This window comes from Hipposideros armiger, unplaced genomic scaffold, assembly GCF_001890085.2.
Source record: "Hipposideros armiger isolate ML-2016 unplaced genomic scaffold, ASM189008v1 scaffold_64, whole genome shotgun sequence".
NCBI lineage: Eukaryota > Metazoa > Chordata > Mammalia > Chiroptera > Hipposideridae > Hipposideros > Hipposideros armiger.
In genome coordinates this window covers 1947376-1968508 of record NW_017731414.1, presented here as the reverse complement: position 1 = coordinate 1968508, position 21133 = coordinate 1947376, and the positions used below count along the sequence as shown (strand labels likewise).

Sequence of the window (21133 nt, the reverse complement as noted above, 5' to 3'; positions counted from 1 at the left end):
TGGGGCCCTCAATCTCCCGCCCAGCCCAGCACAGGGAAGGCGCTTTTAGGAAAGGGCCTTCATGGCAGACTGACCCATACACCAGCAAGGCCTTGCCTGTCATTTGGGAACTGGGACAGAGCCTGGTGCATGCAGGGGCCACGGTCTGGGCATCCCTCCTGTCCCTTGGCCTGAGTACAATTGTCACAAGGGCAGGGACTTGTGCAAGTCTTCTCCCTGCTGGATCCTGAGGCCAGCACAGCACCTGGCACATAAAAGTGTCAAATAAAGACAGGGTAAAAACTTGGCCAAGCTCTGCAACACCCCCAGGGTAGAAGCTACTAATTGGGTGCCCACAGGCCACCTCTATCCTCCAGGCATGTTCTGCTTCCTTGTTCAACATCCCCAAAAAGTTTGAATAAGTTGCAAACCTGAGAGAAACAGCAGGTTTACTGGACATTGGGCCAACACTAGCCACCTTCCCTCAGAGCCGTCCCTCCCTGGCTGGCACTGAGCTCGCTCCTCTTAGAAGGGTGGGTGCTCTTTGGCCCGTCCCCAGGGACTGTGCTTACCTGAAGTAGTCGCTGCAGGCGGCCAGGACCACCTTGTGTGCATGGAAGGTCTCTCTGTTGACAGTGAGTACAATGTCCAAGAGCTGGCCCTGTGAGCGGAGGGCAGCTAGGCCCTGCAGGAGGCTGGTGCTATGGCTGGGTGCAGAGAAGGTGCATTTGAGGGCTCCATTTTTGTCAGCCATGCTGCAGGAGAGCAGGGTGGGGAGAGGATAAGAGACCTCAGAGCCGGCTGGTCTCACCCAGGGAACTCTGAGCAGCTCACCTAGGCTCTGAAGTTTCCCCAGACACAGGTGAGATCTCCAGAACCACCCCCAGAGAAGTAGAAACAAGACCTGGGTCCCAACTGTGTCTGTTACCTACCCACAAACTGGATGCCATTTGCTGCCCGTTAAACGGGTGGGGTTTCACATAGGACCTGAAGAGGCTACTTTTTTTGGGTTTTTTTATAAAGATTTTTATTGGGGTATTGGGGGAAGGGAACAGTGCTGGGGAATTGGGGGAAGGGGAACAGACAAGTTGCTGTCCTTTTTGTTCTTCAGTCTAGTTGTGGAGGACGTTGCTTCACTGGCCCAAGTTGGCACCATCATTGCGCTCTTCCCGGGCGAGGCAGATCAGTCGCCGGCTTCTGGACGGCCGCTCACGGCGGCTTGAGGGCCGCTCACGCTGGCTGCTGGCTACACACGGTAGCCCATGGCAACCCACTGCCACAGGGGCTGCAGCCTACGCCGTCGCCGGCGACTCACGGCAGCCCAGCTCCAGGTTGAGCTGTTGTTCAGCATCTTAGCTGTGGAGGGCAGTGTCACTGGCCCTCATATGTGGGATCTGAACCGGGGCCCTCTGGCGTCCCAAGCCAGTTCTTAACCATCGCGCCACTCGGCCGGCCCTTTTTTTTGTTTTTTAATCAAGGTGAGATTCACCTAACACAAAATTCACCATTTAATGTATACAACTCAGTGGCATGTAGTACATTCACAATCTTGTACAACCACCACCTCTGTCTAGTTCCAGAACATTTCCATCACTCCAAAAAGAAACCCAGTCCTCATGTGCAGACACTCCCATTCCCCGTCCCTCAGCCTCTGGCAACCACTAATCTGTTTTCTGTCTCTATGGATTTACCTGTTCTGGACATTTCATATAAATGGGATCATACAACATGCGGCCTTTTGTGGCTTTTGTGTTTAGTTTCTCTCACTCAGCATCATGGTTTTCAAGGTTCATCCACATTGTGGCATATGTCAGTGCTTCAGTCCTTTTTATGGCTGAGTAATATTCCACTGTGTGAATACACCACAATTTCTTTATCCCTTTACCCATCTGTGGACATTTGGGTTCCTTCCAACCCTCTCCTTTTTACAACTTTATTCCATTGTTTTTTATTCTAAATGTGCCTCCTGAGTGCTCATTTTGAGAGGCAGCACTCTCCATGTCACATCACTGTCCCCCATGCCCTAGAGAGCCACCCTCATTGGTAAACCCATCTTCTCTCCCGTGAAGGGGATGCAGTGGGATTAAGGTGCTGGCACAGAGCTCCAGCGAGGGTGTGGAGGAGGAACTTGACCTACAGCTTCCCAGGAGTGCTGGGCCCTGAGGACAGGGGTACCTCGGGCCAGCCTCTTACAGCGGAGGGAGGAGGTGAAGGCGGCGGGGGGAACAGCCACCTCCAGGAGGGGCTGACCTTCAAGGCCCAGCCATTCCAACACCTGCCCAGCATGCCTCTTATGCACAACACCCTGGGGGAGGGAAGCCACATAACCACAAAGTCACCCCAACCATTTTCAGAAAAACCTGGCTCTGGGCTGCACTCGATGTCTACCTAGTCAAGGGGAAAAGCCCATCGGTCCCACCGTCCAGGGATGGGACAGGATGAGCAGCTTGGCCATGGCCCTAGAACTGTAAGAAGATACAGTAGGATCTGAACCTGAACCCGGGAAGCAGCAGGCTGTGTAAGGACCTTCCTGTCACCCCACTCCCTGGCCAATGTAGGGGGGAAATGGAGCAAATTGTGGGAAAGCCATAAAACCAAGAATATTTGTTACAAGAAGACAGGTTTACCTGTGGTGGCAGCTTGCTGGGGGATGGGAACAAAGAAAGCAGAGATTCCTGAACCTCCAAATGAGGATTCAGGAGGCAAAGATTCTGTAGAATAAAAAATGAAGTTTTAAAAAGAAGAGTTGTGGAAACAACCCAAATGTCCATCAACAGATGAGTGGATAAACAAAATGTGGTGTGTGTACACAATGGAATATTACTCAGCCATAAGAAGGAATGAGGCTGATTCACGCTACAACATGGTTGAACGTGAAAAGCGTGATGCTGAGTAAAAGAAGCCAGACACAAAAGCCCACATGGTGTATGATCCCATTGATATGAAATGTCCAGAACAGGCAAATCCATAGAGACAGAAAGCAGATTAGTGGTTGTCAACGGATAGGGAGGGGGAGTGGGGAGTGACTGCTCATGGGGACAGGGTTTCCTTTAGGGTGATGAAAGTGCTCTGGAATTAGATGGAGGCGATGGTTGCGTAACATTGTGAATGTGCTAAATGCCACTGAATAGTTCACTTTAAAATGGTGGGTTTTATATTATGTGAATTTCACCTGAAAAAGAAAAAACAAAACAGAACAAAAAGACAGATTGAAAGGCCATCTGAGCCTTCTCAGGTCCTGTATAAAACCCTGCATGACCTCCAGCACCTCACAGTGTATGAGGCCCTCTATCGCCCCCATGTCCCCTTTGCTGTTTCATCTCAGAAAACTTCAGTAGAATGCATCAGGGAATGAATGGTTTGGAGGCCCCAATACATCACTCCACCCTCCAGATACAACAAAAGCGGACAGTGCTGTCAGCTCCAGGGTCAGGCCCCAGTGGAAAAGAACACCCCAGGACTCTCCCTAGCCGATGCCATGGGTACCACCATCCCAGCACTTTGCTCCCTCCCCAGCCTCAGGCTCTCTGGAATTAGCTTTCCCATTCCTGGGGCCTACGCCTGACCACAAGTGAAGGTCAGGAATGTGGGCACCAGCCTTCCCCAGGAAGCAGAAGGAGAAAGAAGTCCCCTTGGCCCCACTGTCCATCAGCTCCCAAAACACTACCAGCGGTAAAAGGGCTGACGCCACACACAGGGCGTGTAGTCGGTGCTGGACCCTGACCTTGCACAGGCCACCTACCTTGGCATCCTTCCAGAGAGCCCTGGGAGAGGGGGAGGGCCAATCAAGGGCAGAGGGGCTGCAAGGCGCTTAAGGTCCTGAAGGTGTGGGGACACGGCAAGGGGACACGGCCTGTGCTTGGTGGAAAGGCCTCCCGTCCCGGAGAGGCAGGAACACATGTGATTCGGAGCCCAGCGCCCTGGTTGCCTGGGCTGGCAATTCTGGGAGTGCCTGGTGTGTCTGGGAGGCTGAGTGTGTAGCCCTCCTGAAGGCCATAGAGCGAGGGAAGGAAAGAGGCTCAGGAGGACCCCGAGTCTCTAACTTGGTCTGGTCGCCTCTCCCACCAGGTAGAAGGGACGCCCACCTCCCTTGTCCCCTCCTCTCCTCTGCACAGAGCAGCAGGAGCCGCTGCAACCAGCCCACCCTTTCTGACTAGCCACTGCTATGACCTGAGTCTGCTGTCAGTTTCCCAAGACCCTACGTACAACAGACTCGGGTTCTGAAGATCATGAACAGAATGTTATTGGTTTATAGACCCTCAGGAATCAAAGGATCTCAAAGTGTGCTCCCCCCTCTGTTCAGGGCTGCCCTCTACTGTACAGCCCCTTCCAGGACACCTCCAGGGGTGGGTCTCACTGTGTCCTCTCGCTGACACCCTTAAACGGGCCTCTGGGCCACCTCAGCCAAGGCCACAGCCCACATGAGCCTCCAAGGACCCTTAAGGCACTCAGGTACATTCCACCTCCACTGGCCTTGTCAGCCCCTTGTGCCTTTCCCATGGGTGGAAGGACACAGCATGAACAAGGAGCAGCCCTGCCCTCACCAGGCATACCCCCCTAGGAACTAGGAACCAAAGCAGTCAAACCACCAGAATCGGCTTTACACTGCAGCTGTGGATGCCCCAGGGAGAGGGGACAGAAGCAGGGCAGAAAGATGCAGGGCCAGAAAGTTGGGGTGTCCCGGCTTCTCCTCCCAACCCCTACTACCCCAGAACTTAGACAATGACACCCACGAGGCCTCTCCCTTGTAGCAGAGGGCTTGGCTGCGTCCTGGGTGCTGGGCCTTGGAAAGCCTTCCCTCTTGCCTGGGGTCCTGCCTGTGCTGAAGACGTGTGGAGCTGCCTCCCCCCACCTCCACAGCCCCTCCTGCCTGGGTCAGTGCACCACCTTCTCTGTGCAGCACAGTGGCCTGGGGGTCAGAACAGCTGAGGACTCCTTGGAGCCTCCCTCCCAGGAGCAAACAGACTCGGCAGGTCCAAGTACCAGCATGCTGCCTTTATCGCCAAGATCCCCTCGAGTTGCCCAAACCCAGAGACTGGCACTGAGTGGAGCGTCTGGGGGCCAGGCCAGTACGCAAAGGCTGGGAGATAAAGCTCAGTGAGACCCACTCCTCCAGGAAGCCTGCCCGGGCTGCACCACAGGCCTCAAGTTCCCAGGCTCTGGCATATGGTGTGAGAAGCAAAGGGGGGATTCTGACCCCTGCCCTGCTGTCAGCCAGCTGTGTGACTCAGGTATGTTCCCTAGTCTCTGGGTCTTCATTTTCTCAGCTGTCAAATGGGGCAGGCAGGAGCACAGATGTCACAGGGCTATGGTAAGGCTCCCGGGTCCCCATCACCTCCTGGAAAGTGATGGAGCACAGATCACCTAACTTTCCCCAGCTTCCCTGTGGGCTAGGGAGGTGGCGAGGCCCAGTGGGGGGCTACATCCTGCCACTAACTATACAAGCCACCCATGGGCCATCAAATGGGGCCAGGCGCTTGGGAACTTGAAGCCTGGAACCACCCACAGAGTACTGGCACACGGTAGGTGCCCAGTGCACCAGGATGACCTCTCTGTGGACACCTCACCTCACAGGTTCTGTGCATTTTGCCATTTTGCTTTCAGCTGGGCTCATTTTTTCTTACAAGTTCTTTGAAGACTTCGGGTCAGGGTAGGAGGACTTCCTGTGCTTCCCTTAAGCCCAGGGGACTGGCATGCATGTGCACATTTTCATGAGAAGAAAGATACCATACCAGAAGCAACTTTATCATGGAGCTGCTCAGTCTCTGAACATACATTTACTGTGGTCCTCCATATATAAAGAGTACCAAGAAATCAATACAAAGCCAGCAACCTCACAGAAAAATGCACAAATGATGTGCGCTGATGGTTCATAGGAAAGGAAGCACAGCTGGATGGAGAGACCTGAGGGGAGGCCTCTTCCAAATATGGGAGGTTTGCTGGCCAAGGGACTGGCTTCAGCCCTCAGGTGGGCAGAGTCATCGGACTGTCTCACACACAGCAGACACTCATATCCATTCCCAGTGGGAATGTGAAGTGGGACCACCCCCAGTAAGGCAGTTTGGCAGACCTAGCAAAATTCTAAGGGCTCACATCCTCAACCCAGCAAGTCTACTTCTGGGATTTACCTGAGATGTACTCACATGTGCAAGAGAGATGAGTGAGGATATTCCGCAAATATCAAAGATGGGAAACAAGCTAAACGCCTTTCAATGGGCTACAAAGAATTTTGATGCCTTCCAACAGGGGCTGCCCTTCACTAATCACAGAGGCTGTTAAAATGTTCCTATGCAGGAGTTAGAATGCCCTAGCTGGAACCCCAACCAGGCTGCTGCCTACAGGGTATGAACTACACCGAGTGGGTGGGAAGCAGCCCCCTTTCCATGCACATCTCCTCTTTGTGCCAAGCAAGGCTCCTAGTACCCCCACAGGCTGTTTCCTTTCTCTCATCTCACAGATGGGACAACTATCCCCAAAGCGCCAGCACTATCCCACACACACCTCATAGTCTCTGGGGAGCTCAGGGAGGGAAGGAGGAAGCAGGCAGGGGCCAGTGTCCCAGCCTGGACAGAGAGGCAGGCGTGGCTGGGCGGAGGTGGGCAGGAGGAAGAGGGAGGGCTGAGGCCTGGGACTGATGACTAAGGCAAGGACCCATTACTCAGGCAGGCCAGACAGGGGGCGGCCAGTGCGGCGGGGCCCTGGGCCCCCAGGAAGGCGGCGGCAGCAGCCCTGGGCCAGTCCAAGTCTCCAGACCGCCATCCAAGCCATGGTCACCCGCACTGAGTCATCGGAGCCAGCTCGTCAGCAGCTGGTCAGGGTGTCTCTGGAGGCCACTCACTGCCACCCAGGCTGTACCCTCTGCCTGGATCTGGGCTCCGAGGGGTCACACATGCCCCTGCAGGCCTGGCATGGGCTCAGGACTGTCCTGACCCCCTATCCCATACTGCATCTTCCTAGCACTGTCATTGGGAACCCCTGGCCAGGCCCAGGCCTATGCTGGACATGAAGACACAGCCTCTGCCTCACTTGGGATTTCCCCTACACAGTGGCTGACGACCTGTGGGATTAGACAGGGTAAATGCCCCCAGACAGGCCACCCATGACAGGATCCCCACAATCTCCCAGGGGACCCCAGCCACCAAGCCGATTGCCCATGCTATTACCAGCTCTCTGCTGGTGCCCCCTACACGGGCTCCTTCCCCACCCCAGTCCTTCATGGGGTCACCCCCTTGAATATACCACAGGCTGGAGGTCTTGCCTTAGGTTCTGCTTTGGGGGGACCCAGTCCAAGGCAGAAATGGCCTAATAAGGGGAAGCCACAGGAAGTGCACAGTCGCAGAGGTGATAGGACCCCTTGATGGAGTTGGGGGCTCCTCTCCTCCTGTCCTCACCCAATGCTGGCCATAAGCTCTATGTTCAGTTTCCCAACCCTACAGGAGAGCTCCAAAGCCCCAGAACAATTCTTTTCTTTGGAATGTGGAAAAAAAAAAAAGGAAAAGGCAAGAACGAGAGAGAATTTCATGGAAACATTTCTTTGGGGTTTTGTAAAATCCTTTCCCACCCCCACATGGAGCCCAAAACTCAGGCCAGAACAGAGTCTGCCGGTATTGCCCCTTTAACATACTGTTCTGACATGCAAATTCCCTCACTTCCCCTCAAAACTGAGAGCACTTCCACTTTCAAAGCCAATTTTGGTTTTATTGTCCATGTGGCTCCAAGGAGCACAGCAGCACAGCACAGCTGGTTGGCTCACACCCCAGCTGACGCTGTACCAGGGAGCTCGGCCACTCCACCCAGAGTCCCGGGAGCATCAGCAGGGAAGACACTGCACTTCAGGGAACACAGACCCAGAGATGGGACAGAGACCCAGAGAGGGGGACAGAGACCCAGACAGAGAGGGGCAGAGATCCAGAGACAGGGGCAGAAATCCAGAGAGAGGGGGACAGAAATCCAGGGAGGCAGGTCAGAGACCCAGAGAAGGGGGACTCAGGCTCTAGAGCTCAGATGAAGCTCTGGCAGCCCGCTGGTCCACCCCTCGGCCCTATTTCACACATCTCCCTCCCCCACCTCCTGTATAGCCACACTGGAAACTTCTGTGCCTTCCCGCTCCCACCCCCTCTGACCTTTCATAAGGCAGGCTCACTGACTGAGCACCTGCCCTGAGTGGTTCTTTACAGGCAACCTCACGAATCCCCTGCCAGCCGAGGAGGTCAGGGCAGTGAGTGTCCCCTTCAAGTTGGGAGACCGAGGCCCAGCCCAGCCCGCACAGCTGCTCACTACACTGCAGCCTGCTGGCTCTGCCAAGGCCATGGCTGGCTCCTGGGAGCGCAGCTCCATGGGTAAGAAGTGCACCAGAGCCAGGGTCCCACATGCTTCACAGAGGCAGATACCCTAGCCACTGTTGCCATGGTTACAGTATTTCACAGCTCCGGGTACTGTGCTCACATCCCAAAGATAGAGTCTCCATGATTTGACACCTTACACTGGCCCATGGTGCCATGGTCATGTAGGCACGTCTCTCCTGGGAATGCCCAGAAGGCAGCAGGCCCATTCTAGGGCTATAGCTACAGATAAGGGACAGCTCCTTCAGAGATGGCCTGCAGTTTTCTCACAGGGCTTGATCCCTGGGCTCCCAGGGGAGCAGAGGAAAGCTCAGGGCTTCTGGGTGGACAAGCATGAAGTCTAGGAGCAGAAAAAGGTTCCCACAGTAATGTCCCAACAGGCCAGGACACCAATCCACTGACAAGAGACCCAGAGGGAGCAGAGACCCAGACAGAAGGGGAACAAAGACCCAAAGGTGGAAGACAGAGACCCAGAGATAGGGGGACAGAGACCTAGAGAGAAGGGGAACAGAGACCCAGAGGGAGGGGAACAGAGATCCAGAAAGGGGGTACAGAGACCCAGAGAAAAGGTGACAGAGACCGGGGTGCGGGGGGAGGGACAAAGACTCAGAGAGAGAAAGAAGAAAACCCAGCCAGGGGCCTAGATCCCATGTCCCCCAAGCTTGGGCTCTCTCCACAGCATCAGCAATTAAGTTGTTTATTTCTCCCTCCTGGTCATCACACTGGTTATTCTCTGGCATCTGCAATAATTTAAAACAGTCTTCCCAGCACCACATCCATCTGTGAACCCTGTGGGTGGATCTCTGTGTGTCCAGGGAGGGCAGGTGTGCCAGGCCTCCAGGTGGGGACAGAGCCTCGTCTACTCCCTCCCGCTCACCCTGGCTCTTCCAAGAGTCCCAGGCTGTGGACACGGCCAGGCCCACTGTGAGCCCTCTCCAGAAGCACATTGCCTGAAGAGGGCCCCCCTCTCTGAGCCCTGTAAAGGAGCCCCAGGCCACACTCCCCGCCACCACCCGCCCCCTTGTGTCACCTTCTTCATGGCATCATCATCTGGAGCCACCGCCCATATATAGTCTTTACTTCTACCTGTCTGTGCCTGCCAGGCAGTGACAGGGTGACAGAAGAGAGGGGGTGACGGGGAGTGCCCAGCAGGAAGTACTGTGCAACCTTCCAGTACATGGGGCTGACACCTCCTGAGAGTCCCCACATGACAGCCAGGGAGGCTGAGGCTGGGGAGGGCAGTGGGGTAGGCAGACAGGTTCTGGAACCCGCTTTCACCTTGAAAGAACCTTCCTGAATCCTCCTGAGGATCCTCAAGGTAAGAGAAGTCATTCCCATTCTGCCAGGCCCTGTATGTCACCAGCCCCACAGCGAGACCCTGCCCTGAGGCCTGCCAAAGATCCCTCGTGCACAAAGCCTGGCCCAGGGTGACCCCTCTCAGTGCCAGCTCCACTCAAGACAGGCCCTGTCAACTTGGTAATCCTGCCCTTCTGTAACTGTGACGGAGACAAACGGCACGGATCCCCGCACTCCCCCAATACTCACTGGGTCACCGTAGACATTGCCCACCCTCCTGCCAGTGGAAAACCACAATATCAGACCCCGCCACTCCCTTGCCAAAGTCCGCCCCCTCCCCGTGGCTCTCCACAGCCTCAATCCTCATTGGTCCCTATGAGCCTGGTGCCCCTCAAGCTGCGTTGTGACTTCCTGTCAGGGCTCTGTGCCCTCACCTCAGCCTCTGACCAATGTCCCTGGGAGCCCAGGATGTATGGGGGTCTGGTCACTACTGATAGACAGGAGGGCCCTGTGGGCAACCACCCCCATTCCCAGACCTGCCCAAGACCTGCTACTTCCCAAGGCTAGAAGCACCCAGGCTCCATCCCCCTTGCCAGCGGCAATCTCTCTGCCTCCACGGTACCCCCACCCCTCCCCATCCTGGTGAGTGAACACCCACTCCATGCAGGGCTATGGGCCAGGTGGTGCAGACCTGGCTCCCAGTTCACCTCTCAGTGGGCAGACTAGAAAGGTGACACCAATATCATCACCATCTTACAGATGGGGCATTGAAGCACAGAGAGGTTCAGGCACAGATAGGTCCAAGGCCACACAACACACAAGAGGCCTGGCCAATGTCGGCCTCTCTGTAGCCCAGGTAGGTGGATCCCATGATCACTGACACCATTGGCCAGCGGAACCAAGCCAGGAGGTGAATGTGGAGCTGGACACCAGGAAAGACAGGATGCAATTCCTCGGTGCTAGCTCCAGGGCAAGGGTGAGGATTAGCCCACTAATCTTCCAGCTGCTATGAGGGAGGTCATCCCACCCTACCAGATCACGCTGGGAGAGCTCCACCCAGGCCTCTCTGACCCCAGCCTAACTCTATTTGTCCTCCCAGCTCATCTCTCCATCTGGCACACCATTCATCTGTTCCCGGCCTGTCTCCCTAAGGCTGAAACAGGAGCTTAACCAGGGCAGGGCAGGGTGGGTTCTGTCTCCTCTTGTGTTCCGGTGCCTGGCACCATTCCCAGAATGTACTCAGAGCTCAGTCACGCTTGTCGATTGGATTGCTGGGTGGGTGGGTGGTTGGACAGATGGATGGATGGGTAGATGAATGATGGATGGATGATATATGGATGGATGAGTGGGCAGATAAACGGAAGGATGGATGGATGGATGGATAGATGGATGAATGGATGGATGGATAACTGAATGGTTGGGGATGGATAGATGGATGGATGGATGGATGGATGGATGGATGGATGGATGGACAGGTGAATGGACAGATGGGACGACAGACAAATGGGTAGGTGAATGGATGGACAGATGGATAGGTGGGTGTGTGGGTGGGTGGGTGGATGAATGGATAGATGGATAGACAGAGGAGTTCGGTGGATGGATGGATGGGTGGATAGGTGGGTGCATGGATGGGTAAGGTGGCAGGTGGATGGCTGCTAGGTGGCAGCATTGGCTACAGCCTGACTCACATCTCTGCTTGCTGCAGATCTCTGCTGCATATACCTGCTCTGTACACCTCCTCCATGCACCCTTCTGGTCCAAGTCCTGAGACTGGGTAGGTATATTATCCTTTGACTGGGCTCAACCAGGAAGACCTCAGCAGAATTCTCTATGAAATGTCTGGCCTCCGTACTTTGTTCATGCTGTTCCATGTTGGAAGGCCAACTCCTCCTGCCCCCCACCATGACACACTCCCAAATCTCCTGGCTCTTCCATGTTCCTTCATGCCTTCACCTCCAAGCCTTCTTGAAGCAGGTTCCCCCACAGCCTCCCTTGCCCCTCAAAGCCCAGGTGGGGTCCTCATGCCAGGGGCAGCAGAGGCACACTAGTGAGCAGGTATCAGGCCCAGGCTTCACCTGTTCCATTCCTACCCACTGACTCAAGTTTGATCCCAGTTAAGAGCCCATCCCTTTACATTATCCCTACTGTACTGAGCTTGGAAACAGAGCCACCTGAATGAGCAAAACTCTACACATCAGGCAAGTATGTACATGACTACATGGCCCAGAGCACCACTCAGAAACCCAGTGACAGACATTCCAGCATTGCCAAATTCTAGTGTCTCACAGCCCAGCCCAGCTGCCTCTCCTGACAAGGCAGGTGTTGAGGCCCTGAAAGGGATGATTCTGCCAAATGGCACGTGCTCATGCCCAGTGGTGCCAGGCCAGACACCGGCAGACATGGCCATGAGGAGAGTTCATCCAGGCCCTTCTAACAGCAGCACAAATTTAGGCATCAGGAGGGGCCTGTCATAAATATCTTCATTTTAGGGGATGCCAACATCCCTTCCCTCTTCTGATAAGGGACCCTTGTTTTCCTCAGGGAGCCTCCTATTCTTCACTCTTAGCCCCAGTGGTGGGAATCAGGAGACCCCATCACTAGGCTAAAAAAGGAGACTCATGGGCCGGCCGAGTGGCTCAGTTGGTTAAGAGCTCACTCAAGAGTTTGAGCTCTGAGCAACAGCGGTTTGAGTCCCGGCCCAAGCTGAGCAGCCACTGAGCTGACAACAGGTGGCAGGATGGCTCAGCTAAAAAAAAAAAAGGAGACTCATGACCCAGCCTGTCTAACCAGAGCCTCCTAGGCTCCCAGCCACACTGATTGGTCCCAGATGGGGGTGTGACTCATCTGATCCAATCATAGCCTTCCCTGGGACTTTTGCTAGACTCACCAGAATGCAGATTTGCCTTCCCCTTAGAGATGCTGGGATGGTGGGGAGCAAGATAGGGGGGGGGGGCGCTTTGCCCAATCAAGAGGGAAGGCAGAGCTAAGAAACAGGAGTCACAGATTTCAGGAGAATCGTCTGAGCCTTGGATCTCAATGGACCTTAAATTGGCACTCTCCCTGAACTTTTTTCTTTTTTAATGCAACCAATGAATTTTTATTTTTTAACTGAAGGCAGTGAGTTGAGTTTCTCGCTCACATAACCAAAGGGTCTTCAATGTCAGAAGCCTCAGATCCTGGCCACCCATTCACTGCCTTCCAGATGAGCCTCTGGAAAAACCACTGTGGAGTTAATACTTCTCCAGCTGCCACCTCTCCCTGCACTGCACATAAGCTTCCTACCCCAGGGATGGGGGGTGGGGGTGGGGGTGGGGGTGATGGGCGATCTCTGGGTGAGTAGGTGGTAGCCATACTCAGACTAAGCCCCGCCTGCCTGCCTGCAATGAAAAAGCGGGCTTCCCAGGAAAGGTCAGCAAGCTACCCGTGCCCCCCACTGCTAAAGTTCAGCAACTCTAAATGCTAAAATGCTGGAAGTATGCCTAAGGCTGGAGCTGCAAAGCAACGCATGCTATCAGCCATGGCAAGGAAAACACCACCCATGGCTTCTGCAAGTGACTCACATGGAGCATAAACATTTGTGTGCTCCCAACAGCCCTGCCTTAGGGGCAGGCAGCACGATTATCTCGAGCGACAGGGAGAGGGAAAGAGACAGAGCGAGAAACACTCTCCTGGGACTCTCCTCCCCCAGACCTTATCAAGGCAAGCACACAGTTATGACTTTAACTAGTCCTCGAAGCTTTCCACGTGGAAGCTGCCTCAGGGTCCTCTGTGGGGCTCCCTTTCATGCGTCAACTCATGGGCTCTTCGCTACCCACTGAACAACCACCTCTAGAAAATGCCCCCCTGTCAGCTCCAGTTACGGAAGATTCCAGGTGATGATTTCTCGGTTCCTACTTCCTCCGGTAGACTGCTTCAACTCCTAACACCACGTGGAGAGGACAGCTCTCTGGATAGATAGCCCAGCCCACTCCCACCCGATCCATCTTTGATCCTTGTGGAATTTCACAGTCGTGGTGTCATGAAACATCTTGGGCCTCGATTCTCGGGTGACTCCCTTGAGACCTTTAAAAGCCCTAAGGTCCACACCTCGAGATTTCCTCCAGGCTGAGCATGTTCAATTCTGGAAGCTGCTTCACTCACAGGAAAGCTCTGAGATTCCCAAAAGGTGCTGGTTACTTCCTCTCGAATCACAATATTTTCATGTGTGGCGAGGTGGTGCACAGGAAGAGATCAGCCCCGGGCTGCTTGGTGAGGGGTCTGAAATCACCCTGGATGTACCCCAAACCTGCTGTGCAGAGAAGGAATACTAGGGGCACACATCCTGTGCATCCTGAGCAGGCCTCTCTGCAGAGACCAGGGACAGGGTGGGTGAGAAGGAAGGGATTGGAGACCTGGGGTTAACAAGTGTTAAGAGCTGTCTGCACAGCTGTGGAGCAGCTACCACAGGAGGAGGGGGGCGTCTGCTGGTGGGGACCTGGAGGAGAGCCCCCACTTCCCACTGCAGGCAGCTGGACAGGGAGAGGAGCCGGCCGTTTCCGTCTTCAACACCCAGCGTTAAAATCCTGTCCCTTAACTACACGAAGCACACCCGCCAAAGGGTGCTTGTTCAGTGGCTCCTCTCAAATGGGCCTGATTCACTGATAACATGCCTGAAAATCTGTTTCTCTACCCAGAGACCCTGCCACGAAATAAAGGGAGGAGGAGGGTGACTCTCACCCTGCTGGGCCGTGGAGGACTGTTCCAGAAGCCTAACCGTCAGGTCAACTTCCCTGGCAAACGCATCGCAGGCCATGTGTGGAGTATTCACTAGATAGAATCAAAGCCTCCACAGTAGAGCCCCGCCCTCAGGGAGCACACATTCTCGAGTGCACAGGTCCGAAGCACAAAGAATGTTCCATGAATACAAGGCAGAGGGAGAGCAGTGGGCTGTGGTCAGCAGAGTGGCCAGGCCCCAAGGAGGCAACTGGGGCTGTGCAAAGTGCTGGGACAGGACTCTCCAGGGGAAGCCGGGTGAAAGGTCTGGGAGAAGTACTGGCCCAAGAGGAGGGAAGGGCGGTGGAGGCTGAGAGGCCCAGCAAGTGGGTTCAAGGGGTCATGTGGAGATGTGGATTTTGTTCTGAGAATGAGAAAGCCCCTGGCAGGTGTCGAGCAGGGGAGAGACAACAATTGCCTACCTTGGAAGGGTCCCCGTTGGCTGGAGTGGGGGGGAACAAAGGCACAGAGTTGGGAGGAGGAAGAGAAAGAAGGAGCCAGACTGGGATGTGGCTCCAAGGTAGAACCAACATGCGCACCAACAGATAAGAGAAGGAGACAGCAAATAATCGTGTGTGGCAGGCATGCTCTCAAAGAGAAGCTCAGAGGTGATAAGTGGGTGGAACCAACTGGGGAGACCTCCTGGAGTGGTGACAACTAGACAAAGGCCTTTTCCTGAGAGAAGGAACATTTCTGGGACCTGGACCTGCTGGCTGGAAGACCTGAGGTCCTCGAGCAAGGAGAGACATGAAGGCTTTCCGAAATAGAAGCAGCCAGCAAGGTTTCCAGGCGGGATGTCAGCCTCTGCCCCTCTCAGGTCTCTATGGGATGCTGGCAGGCAGCGCAGCTTCTCAGGCCAAGTGGGGCCTGATCCTCCCCTGCCTGCCCGCCTGACCACAGGTTCTGCCTAGCACACATTCCTAGGTCCATGGCAGAAACCTGAGAGTGGTGATACCCTGCCCGGCTGCCACTGTTGGTCAGCATGTTGCACAAATTCAACCTCAAATCTTCCCCAAACCCATGCCCGCCTCACTCTCTCCACGGCCCCCACCTTGATCCTGGTCCCCTCCTCTCTAGCCAGAGAGATCCTTAAAGAACAGATCTGAACCAAGTTCCTCCTCACCCAAACCCTGAACCCCCAGTTTCCTACCTTGTCCCTCCCACCCACTCCAGCTCCTCTCGGCCTCCCAACCCCTGAAAAACCTGGCTCCTCCACCTTCAGAGACTGCACAGGCCACTTACCTGTACCCAGAGAACAACTCACCTCCCTTGATGCCCCCTCCCCTGAACTGATCACACTAACCTTCAGACTCAGCTCAACATCATTCCTAAGGAGGCTCTCAGAACCTTCTGGAGAAAGTGGGAATCTCGAACTTGGCCTCGGGATCACTTATGGCAACCATGGGGCAATGACTGCACCAGATTCACTAACTCCCTGCTGGCACATAGGTGACCCGAAAGCAAGGCGCAGCTATCTCGGTACCTCCCACCCCCACATGCCCAGCACCAAGCACAGTGGCAAGCACACAGGAGGTATGTGACAACCACCAGGGGAAGAACAAGGTGTCAGATGAGTTCCATCCACATGTCAATGAATTGTTTCTGTCTGGGGCCTTCCCCCTTGCCCTCCTTCTCCCACTTCCATCCTCCTTCTCCAGGGTCTTCAACCCCAAGTCTGAAACATACCTAAGACTAAAGGGCAGGAATGCAGAGAAGCCCCACTTTTAAAGTGTCTGGGGTCAGGGGGATGCAGAAGCAAAACCTCCACCCTGACCTTGCAGAATTCTCCCCTGCGGACTAGCAATCAAAAATAACCACTGTTAAGGAAAGTGGATGACGCACTGGGATCCCTGGAGATGACTTGATGATAGCAGAGGCTAATAAAACCTTTCTACCCCAATAACTATGGCCGACGACAAGAAGGAGTCCCCGGGGGCTTGCAGCTACCGGGTGGAAACAGTCCAGCTGTGAAACAATCACGCTGCTCAGTTCGGGGCAAAGTGTATATATTGGGTTGTCGGAAAAGTCATGACATATTTTTCTACGTTTTTCGTTGCAAAAATGCGTCGTGACTTTTCCGACAACCCAATAGTTTTTAGAGCAATTTCACATCATGAGCTTGCGGGACTGCCAGCGCAGAGGTGAGGAATGGGGCACCTCACTCCCCAAGGAGGGCTGAGCTGTATGGCCCAGCCCCCCAGCACCTCCAGCCCAACCCACCCTTCACCTCACCCCAGGATCAATGGCCCCACCCCAATATGTGCCAAGACCCACCCAGCTTGTGCCCACACTGTTCCCAAGTGCCAGGCTTGCATGGCAGCATCTGCTCTCATGTTGCAGAAGCAGCTAAGACTTGACATGTTCCATTCTCTCACTGGCCTTCTCCTAGCCACTAACTAATGGTTCCATTGTCCTCCCAACTACTCAGGCAAATTGCCACAGATTCAAAGTCTGTGTCCCCCAAAAACTCTTATGTTGAGACCTAACCCCTAATGTGATGGTACTAGGCAGTAGGGCCTTTGGGAGGTGATTAAGTTATGAGGGTGGCACCCTCATGAATGGGATTAGTGCCCCCATAAAAGGCACTCCAGAGAGCTCCCTAGACCCTCCCACCATGAAAGGAGACAGTGAGATTACACCATCTATGAACCAGGAAGCAGCCCCACCAGACACCTTAATCTTGAACTTCTAGTCTCGGAGCTTCAAGAAATAAATGTCTGGGGCCGGCAGAGTGGCTCAGCTGGTTAAGAGCGCGAGCTCTGAGCAACAAACAGGGTCACCAGTTCGATTCCCACATGGGCCAGTGAGCCGCGCCAGAGCTAAGCTGCTAACAGGTGGCAGGATGGCTCAGCTGGTGAGAGCACGTGATCCTAACAACAAGGTTGCCAGTTCGATTCCCGCATGGGATGGTGGGCTATGCCCACCTGCAAATAAGATTGAACATGGCACCTTGAGCTGAGCGGCCGCAAGCTGCTGACGGGTGGCCGTATGGCGACCGGACTTGGAGCTGAGCTAGTTGCACCCACCACAACTAAGACTGAAGGACAACAACTTGGCTGTTCCCCTTCCCCAATTCCCCAATAAAATCTTTAAATAAATAAATAAATGTCTGTTGTTTATACACCACCCAGTCTATGATATTCTGTTACAGCAGCCCAAATTGACGAAGACATCAACTTTTTCTTTTCCCCATCTGATGCAATGACCTGCCAACATCCCGAAGATCCCCTCAAGACCCACACAGGCACAGTGTACAGAACATTGACAGCATCAGGACTGCAACGTGACACTGCCACCTCTGCACTAACACTTACACACATACATGTGATGTGCTGGGCATCCTCTGAGCACACCCTCACCCTCCCAGCTACTGTGCCCAGTGGGTCTGGGGTACCACTTGCCAGATGAGGAATCTAACACAGCGAAGCATGCAGATGTGCCCAAGGTGCACAATGAGTATATGCGGCTGCCCTGATCGTGGAAGGAGGGACCATAGACACGTGTGGGTGTGATAAGGCCCTGAAGCCATCAGATCTCCCAGAATTCCCAAGAGGACAAATGCAGTTCCCATCTCTGAAGGGTAAAATTCCTTCCTCTCCCTCCCAGCTGAAAAGAAGATGAGGCCAAAGCAACAAAACCTTCTCAGAAGGCAAGTTAATTGTCCCGCAGTCTTTTGCAGAGGGGTTGGGGGGCTGGACTCTTCCAGAGCCTCGAGACTTAGTGGACACAATCTAGGGCAAAGCCAGAGAGGGCTTGTTAGGAAAGTTTAAATAAGCAAAGGCCACCAAGCCAGGAGCAGACACCTCAGCTGACCTGTGCCAAAACCACTCACACTTTGTTCTGGCCACAACTTCCCATGGAACAACTGTGGGCAGCATGTCCCTCACCCAGATACCCCCAGGAGCACCATGAGTCATTGAGCCTGGGACCCATCCAGACACCTTTAGGGAAAATGAGCCAAGCAGTGAAGATGCCAAAGGCCCAATGTTTGAAGAGACTCCATGGCAAGAATGCTCCTCTGGAACTCAGCCGGCTGGGTACCTCACAGTGATGGTATTTTAGCTGGGGAGGTGCAACTCCCTGGAGAGTACCTCCTCGCCCTTGCAATACCCCACGTGGCCACAAACCTCCTCTCCCTCCAGGAGCCTGGACATCGTGGAGGACCCGAGGTGGAGCTGGGAGGGGGCCTGCTGGAGGACAAGTGTGCTTAATGTGCATTAGCCCACAGTAAGGCCCCCACCTTCCCTCCACGATTCCTAGCCAAGGCCACCACACTCCATATGCTCCACTCCATCCATCAAAGAGGTTCGGCTGGATCACTAACGACCATCTCTACTAGGCAACAGGTTTTTTGTTGATCCCTCGATAAGAAGGAAGGAGAATAATTTTTTCTTTCTCCCTCCTCACCTTGGTTGCAAAAAAGACATGTTAAAACAAGAAAGTTATATAATGCTGGGGGCTGTTGGCGGTGGGGGAGCACAGTCCTTCAAGGACAGTTTCTCAAGTTGTGGGACTGCTGAAAGGGCAAGGGGAAGACAGGAACCACCTCCGCCCCTGGCCAAATGGCAAAACCCTTCATGGAACCAAAAAGACATACAGATGCAGACACCCCCTGGCAGGCTGGAAAACCAGCCTCCCAGACAAGGCCAGCCTCCCCCACCACCACAGCAGCCCCACAAGTCTCCCTGAGAAGACCAGGGACCAACTTGTCCATAGATGGGACTTCCCACCTGCCAGACTACAAGCCCTAGAGAGCTTGTCCATACCCCGTCCCTTCCTTCCCCCCTCCCTCTGTCCTGGCCATATTTCTGGAACAATTACTTCCTCTGTGTGGCCTATGCTCCAGGCATACAAGACATGCTCTCCACCTTCGAAGCATTTCCACTAATAAACACACCAAGCAGTATTGGGTGGTGATAGCATGATGGAGGATACACAGCAGCCATATAATCCAGCAATTCTGCTCCTGGTATAGAGCCCAAAGAACTGAACACAGGAGTTCACACAAAAACTTATATGTTCATAGCAGCAGTACCCAAAATAGCCAAAAGGTAGAACCAACCCCAATATCAATCATCTGGTGAATGGATAAACAAAATGTGGTATGTCCACACAATAGAATATCACACAACCATAAAAAGGAATGAAGTACTGATACGCACTACAATGTGGATGGAACCTCAAAAACATTACACAGAGTGAAAGAAGCCAGACACAAAAGGTCAAGTATTGTGTGATTCTATTCATAAAACAGGTAAATTTATAGAGACAGAAAGTAGAGGAGCAGTTCTAAGGAGCTGGGGTAGAGGGGGAATGGGGCATGACTGCTAATGGGGAAAGGATTTCCTCTTGAAGTGAAGGAAATGTCTGGAACTAGATAGAGGTGATGGATGCAAAACATGGAGAGTGTGCTAAATGCAACTGAATTGTATGCTTTAAATGGGTGAGTTTTATGCTACATAAATTTTACAACAAAACACACACACACAAACACACACACACACACACACACACACACACACACACAACACAAGGTGACTAGAAAGTGGGGCTAGTTGAACTCAGGTGATCAGGCAGATGGCTCTGAGAGGCTATGACCTCAGAATGCGCCATGGGCAAGTTGTGCACCAGGCCTGGCTGGCCTGTTTGGATGTCATGAAGGAATGAATAAATTAACAATGCTACAAAGGCCTCTATATCTCAGAAAATCCTTGGGAAACTATTGTGTGCCACAATCTCCTCCAAAACCTAGTCTTTGGGCCTGCCAAGTGGCTCGTTGGTTAAGAGTTGGCCTGGGAGCACAAGCTCTGAGCACCAGGGCCGCCAGTTTGGATCCCACATGGGCCAGTGACGCTGCGCCCTCTACAGTTAAGATGGTGAACAACAGCTCAACCTGGAGCTGGGCTGCCGTGAGTCGCCCGCAACAGAGTAGGCTGCAGTGGGGCTGTAGTGGGCTGCCATAAGCTACCGTGAGTGGCCAGCAGCCAGAGTGAGCTGCCGGCAGCTGGCATGAGCTGCTGTGAGTCGTCATGAGCGGCCGTCAAATGGCCAGTGACGGATCTGCCTCAGCCTGGAAGAGCACAATGATCACAATACCAACATGGGCCAGTGAAGCGACATCCTCCACAACTAGACTGAAGAACAAAAGGAGAGCAACTTGTCTATTCCCCTTCCCCAATTCTCCAGCTCTGTTCCCCTCTCCCAATTCCCCAATAAAATCTTAAAAAAAAAACACCTGGTCTCTTTCTGTATGCTCCATCTTACCACATTAGGGCTTCTCACTCTCCTCCCCACACTAGCACCAGAGGTATACCACACACACACACACACACACACACAAACACACACACACACACACACACCACCAGTTGCTCTAGACAACAGTGATTTTTCACTAGGATGGAGGGAAGCGGAAAAAGGGGGCAAATGGGTATCTCAGAGATGGGGGAGATGTCTTTCAAGAAAGTGCCTCCATTTAGAAAAGATTTCTTAGCTATGACACTAAAAGCATGATCCATAAAAGAAGGACATTAATAAACTACACTGCATCAAAATGATAAATATTTGCCCTGTGAAAGATATCATAAAGAAAATGAAAAGATAAGCCACAGACTGGGAGAAAATATTTGCAAATCATATATCTGATAAAGAACTTGTATCCAGACTACATAAAAAACTCTTAAAAGTCACTAAGTAAGGGCCGGCTGAGTGGCTCAGTTGGTTAAGAGCTCGCTCAAGAGTGTGAGCTCTGAGCAGCAGCGGTT

At 53.6% G+C, this 21133-nt stretch overlaps 1 protein-coding gene across 3 annotated transcripts in view; it reads right to left on the bottom strand.

The window, feature by feature from the left end:
- The window catches only part of KLHL26 (kelch like family member 26), a 28813-nt gene that overhangs the window by 4494 nt on the left and 3186 nt on the right, over positions 1 to 21133 (bottom strand). For all 3 annotated transcript variants that reach the window (XM_019642052.1, XM_019642050.1, XM_019642051.1), the window contains one exon: positions 552 to 734. In XM_019642052.1, coding sequence (XP_019497597.1) covers positions 552 to 734 — 183 coding nt within the window. The remainder of the gene's footprint in view (positions 1 to 551; positions 735 to 21133) is intronic.